This window comes from Zea mays, chromosome 1 (genome assembly GCF_902167145.1).
Source record: "Zea mays cultivar B73 chromosome 1, Zm-B73-REFERENCE-NAM-5.0, whole genome shotgun sequence".
Lineage (NCBI taxonomy): Eukaryota > Viridiplantae > Streptophyta > Magnoliopsida > Poales > Poaceae > Zea > Zea mays.
The window spans coordinates 112,251,188-112,255,988 of record NC_050096.1 but is presented as its reverse complement, the minus strand read 5'-3'; the positions used below and the strand labels follow the sequence as shown (position 1 = coordinate 112,255,988).

The 4,801-nt window shown below is 42.5% G+C and overlaps 1 protein-coding gene across 1 annotated transcript; it reads right to left on the bottom strand.

The window, feature by feature from the left end:
* Window positions 1-1,867: 1,867 nt before the first annotated feature.
* On the bottom strand, window positions 1,868-4,109 carry LOC103637767 (pentatricopeptide repeat-containing protein). The gene has a single exon (NM_001301446.2). The coding sequence runs from the start codon at window positions 3,905-3,907 to the stop codon at window positions 2,051-2,053; it is 1,857 nt and encodes a 618-aa protein (NP_001288375.1). The 5' UTR covers window positions 3,908-4,109; the 3' UTR covers window positions 1,868-2,050.
* Between the last annotated feature and the right edge of the window lie 692 nt (window positions 4,110-4,801).

Below are 4,801 nucleotides of genomic sequence, written 5' to 3'. Positions count from 1 at the left end.
TACGAATATGATGGAATTTTTTATCTGTGGGTATGGATATAATAAAATATATGCAAGTAATTTTTCACGGGTATGGTTATACCTATTATCCGATGGATATCTGACATGTGGGCCATCCAAGTTCAATACACTTCTTTAATTTCTGTTTTCCAATTTCCATTCATGACATGTTGTTTGGTGTTGAAAATGTTGTTTGATGCGACTAGAATGATGCAATTGTTGAATTATGATAAAATTGTTGTTTGGTGTTAAATGCTAAAACTATAGTGGACAGACTAGTAATGTGTATCCATCGGGTAAGGTACGGGTACAGATCCATACCTACGAGCTTATATGAGTATACTGAATTTGGTTTTGCTTCATGGATATGGTTTCACAAACCATATACATGTGTGCCATCTCAGCCATAACACCATATGAAGCTCGCCGAGGGGTGGGGGTTGCGAAGGGCAGGGGGTCATGCCTCACTAGGTCGCATGCAAGAAGTCGAGCGGATTGGCAGCACTCACGCTAAGAAAAAGTGCGAGTGGGAGAGGGAAGAATTCACACGCGCATGAGGAAACGATAGATGAAATTTATTGTTTCCGGACTTGGCCCATAGCCCACACCAACGGGTAGGGGTGAAACGGTCAGAAATGATCGGTAAACACTAAAGTCATTTCTGTTTTCATGTTTTCCTTGGAAACGGAATAAAAAACGATAACTACGGAAACGGAAACAACATCGGTAATTCGAAAACATCGGAAACGAAAGTTCGGTACGGAAAACACACCGGTTACGGTCAAAATCTATAATACTTCGCATGTACCATCAATTGACTGCAAAAATTCACACAAGTCGTACATCCACATAAAAATAGTAATAATATATAAATACAAGTGATAAGTACTATGCACACATACATATAGTTAGAAAGTCAACATAATTGGTACCATCCTGGTCCTTCTCAGGCCCTCGTGCAAATTATAAATATATGTATCAAGTGTAATAATTGGAAAGAAACTATAAGTAAGATATATAAAAGTTTAAAACAACTCTAAACTACATATCATTAGATAGATATTGATTTTAGAAAAATAATAAAATTAGTTTCATAATTTTTTGAGTTAAGACAAATTTATTATGAATTTACAATGTTCAATTTAGATTTAATATTTTCCTGAAAAATTACCAAATTCGTTACCAACCATAAAATACCGAATAAATATGGAAATTTATAGAAATGGTCAGAAGGGACTCAAATCGTTTTCGTTTCTGATTTTTTCTACCGATTTCATTTCATATTTTCAGTAACTGTTTCCATTTCCATTTAGCCCTAAATTTCGGTAAAATTTCGATAACGATTTCCGGTAATTGTAAATTATTGTTTTCATTATCACCCTTACCAACGGATGCTGAAGGGAAGGCTTGGCCCACAACCCACACACGGAGAGAGGAATTGTAAATTTTTGTTTTCATTATCACCCCTACCAACGGATGCTGAAGGGAAGGCTTGGCCCACAACCCACACACGGAGAGAGGGGCTAGCCCGTTCGGGGCTTGACCCACAGTCTACGAACCAACGGGTGCCGGAGGGAAGATCTGGGCGCTGGATTTGGGATATTTCGGTGCTCTCATATGTTTTTTTTTATTTAGACATCTATATTTAGCTATAGAGGATTAAGTAGAAAACTAGAAATCCTGCTGGAGTTGTTCTAAATTATCGTGATGACAACCTTTTTACAGAAGTGGACAAATTCCCATTGGCCCAGGATATAGTAAACTGCAAGAACTATGCTGGTTGCAACAGGCTAACAATGCTTGAATTATGGTGTATATACAGCTTCGTAAGGAAAAGAAAGCGAAGAAAAATGGTTAGTAGAGGTTGCTTTGAAGTACAGATATATTCCCACACCTTGAAATCACCAGCTTCTGATTGTATTTTCCAATGCGCAATCAGACAAAGAAACTTGTTGCAGCATCCTGAGACCAACCAGTGACTTTGTACAGTTTTACCAGCATTTTGCTGATATTCGCTAACTAGTCTAAAACTTCACTGAAAGTAGACTGGTTATTGAACTATGAACGAGATGCGGTCTGATTTCAACTGAAAATCTCCACATGACGACAAAACTGTCGAAAGCACAAATTCATCAACAACATAACCTTCTTGTTGCATTAGGAACATGTATTTCAAAGCCTCTTCACTGCGGCCATTTTGTGTAAATCCTGTAATCATTACTTTCCATGTTACTAAGTTGTGCTCTGGCATGGCGTCGAAGACTCTTCGAGCTTCATCAACTTTCCCACACCGCATGTACATATCTATCAGTGAGCATCCCACAAACACATTTGAGAAAGCTTGGGTCTTGTTAACAACACCATGGATCCTCCTCCCATCTTGCAGAGCCTCCAATCTGGCACAAGCTTTCAAAGCTGAGGAATAGGTGTAAGTGTTTGGTACCACACCATCCCATAACATTTCATCCAATGATTTAAGCGCTTCAACATTATGGCCAAGATTGTTATAGCCCGAAATCATAGCTGTCCATGCGACAGCATCACGGTCAGGCATCGCTTCTAGAATTCTTGTGGCATAAGTATGCTCCCCACGTCTGTTGTAAAACCAAACAAGCGTACTCCCAATCTGGAGATTCTCTTCCATACAATTCTTTATTATCTGGGCATGAAGTTCTTTTCCATGATAAATTGACTGCATAGAGCCACAAGCACTAAGGAGACTAACAATAGTAAGGTGGTTAACAAATACTCTGCGCATCTTCATCTTGCGGAACAACAAGACAGCTTCTTCACCACAGCCACTTTGAGCATATCCAGAGATCATTGAAGTCCATGTAATAGTGTTTCTTCTTGGCATCTTATCGAACACTGTCTGAGCATCAAATACCTCCCCACATCTGGCATACATGGTGACAAGTGCGCTCCCGACATGGATATCATATTTGTATAGCTTCTTCACAATAGCACCATGCAACTGCTTCCCAAATCTTAGAGCCTTCTCCTCTGCACAAGCCTTGAGGGCGCTGCAAACAGTAAATTCGTTGGGGCGAAATCCCTCAGACACCATTGTTGGGAACATCTGAAGAGCTTTGTCACTATGGCCATGCTGCACATAAGCCGTGATCATTGTTGTCCATGAGATAACATCGCGGGATGCCATCCTATCAAACACAGTTGAAGCAGCAGCAACATCACCGCATTGAGCATAGAAGTGTGTGATGGCGCTGTCAACTATCACATTGCTCCAGCCACCCTTCACAACGCAACAGTGGACCTGTTGCCCCAACCTGGCATCACATCGCTCCCCACAAGATTTCAACAGGCAAACAAAAGTCAAGCTGTTACCTTGGACGCCAGCGATCAGCATATCCATCAAAAGCCTCGCAACCTCACCGTGGCAGCCAAGCTTCTGATACCCATTCATCATTGCTGTCCACGACACGATACTCCTCTCGGGCATTTCGTCGAACACCTTCCTCGCATTAGCAACCTCGTCGAACCGCACATAAGCGCTGATCAGATTGTTGGAGACGAACACCCCCAGGCTGCCGAGCGACCGCAGGGCAACCGCGTGCGCTCTCCGGACGTCGAGCTCCCTCCGGCAGAAACGCAGCCAGAACGCGACCGCCTCCGCGTCCGGCAGCGACGGCGCTGCGGAACAAGGAAAATCCTTTCTCGGGATTTTATCCGCAGGGCCCCCGTGGCTATCAACCAGGTGGGATTGAGAGCGCAAAGACTGGTTCTTGGACTTGAAAACATGCGCCCTGACGCGGTGGAGCTTGCTCTTTTTGCTCCTCCCCTGCTCGCCGGAGCTGAGCAAGCTCCGCGGCAAGCAGCTTGGGTGAAACGACGAGCGCGGAGCACAGGTCTGGATTTGTTGGGGAAAAGTACAGCAGCATAGTAGCATCTGGACCTCCTCCCAGTCCCTGCGCCTGCGCGCACCTGGACTCGGAGGAAGAAGAGAGGAGCACAGCCAAGGCGCGACGAAGCAGGACGAGGGAAGGGGAAGAGTGGCCGCAATGGGGAAAATTCCGTGGAAACGGCAGGAGAGATACTCGCCGCCGCCGGCTGCCGGCGAGGAGTTGCGGAAGGGGGAAAGCTGAGTGGGTGAGGTGATTTTGATTTGCGGGAGAGTCTTTTATTTTGTGGGAGAGCACAGGATGAGGTGGTACAGCAGGTAAATCCTTGCAGCGAGTAAAATCAATCACATGCCCATGCCTCCATCGTCCATCCGCGTCCATTACCCGCCGCAGCGGACAGAAAACATGTCCGTGCGTGTGCATATTCTAATTTATAATTCGTTTAAATACTTTATACTAAATTTAATCGACTCATCTTATTAAAAAAATTCATAATTATTTGTTATTTTTTGATACAATATTATTTAGCATATAATATATTTTAAATGTAACTTTAAATTTTTCATTTTTTTCAAAAAAAATTTAAATAAGACCGTCAAACATGGCACAAAAATATCAAACAAATTATAATTTGGAAAGGAGAGAGTATATTCTTGGTACCCAATAATACGACCAAATAATTAAGGAGTTTCGTGATCATGACATGTGGGGATGAAGACTCCGCAATGTTGTTTAATGACTCGGTCTACATGTTAGAGATAATCTTATCTGAGCAGTCAAAGAGGTTTGTGTAAAGCTTGGGACAAGATTCCTAGTTAGATACAATTAAGATAATATGTATTTGGTCACATATGCATGTTTATCTGGTACTATAACTAGATAACCTTTTTGTAATTGTGTTCTCTTTGGACCATAAAATGAGGGTGAGACATCCCAAAAGG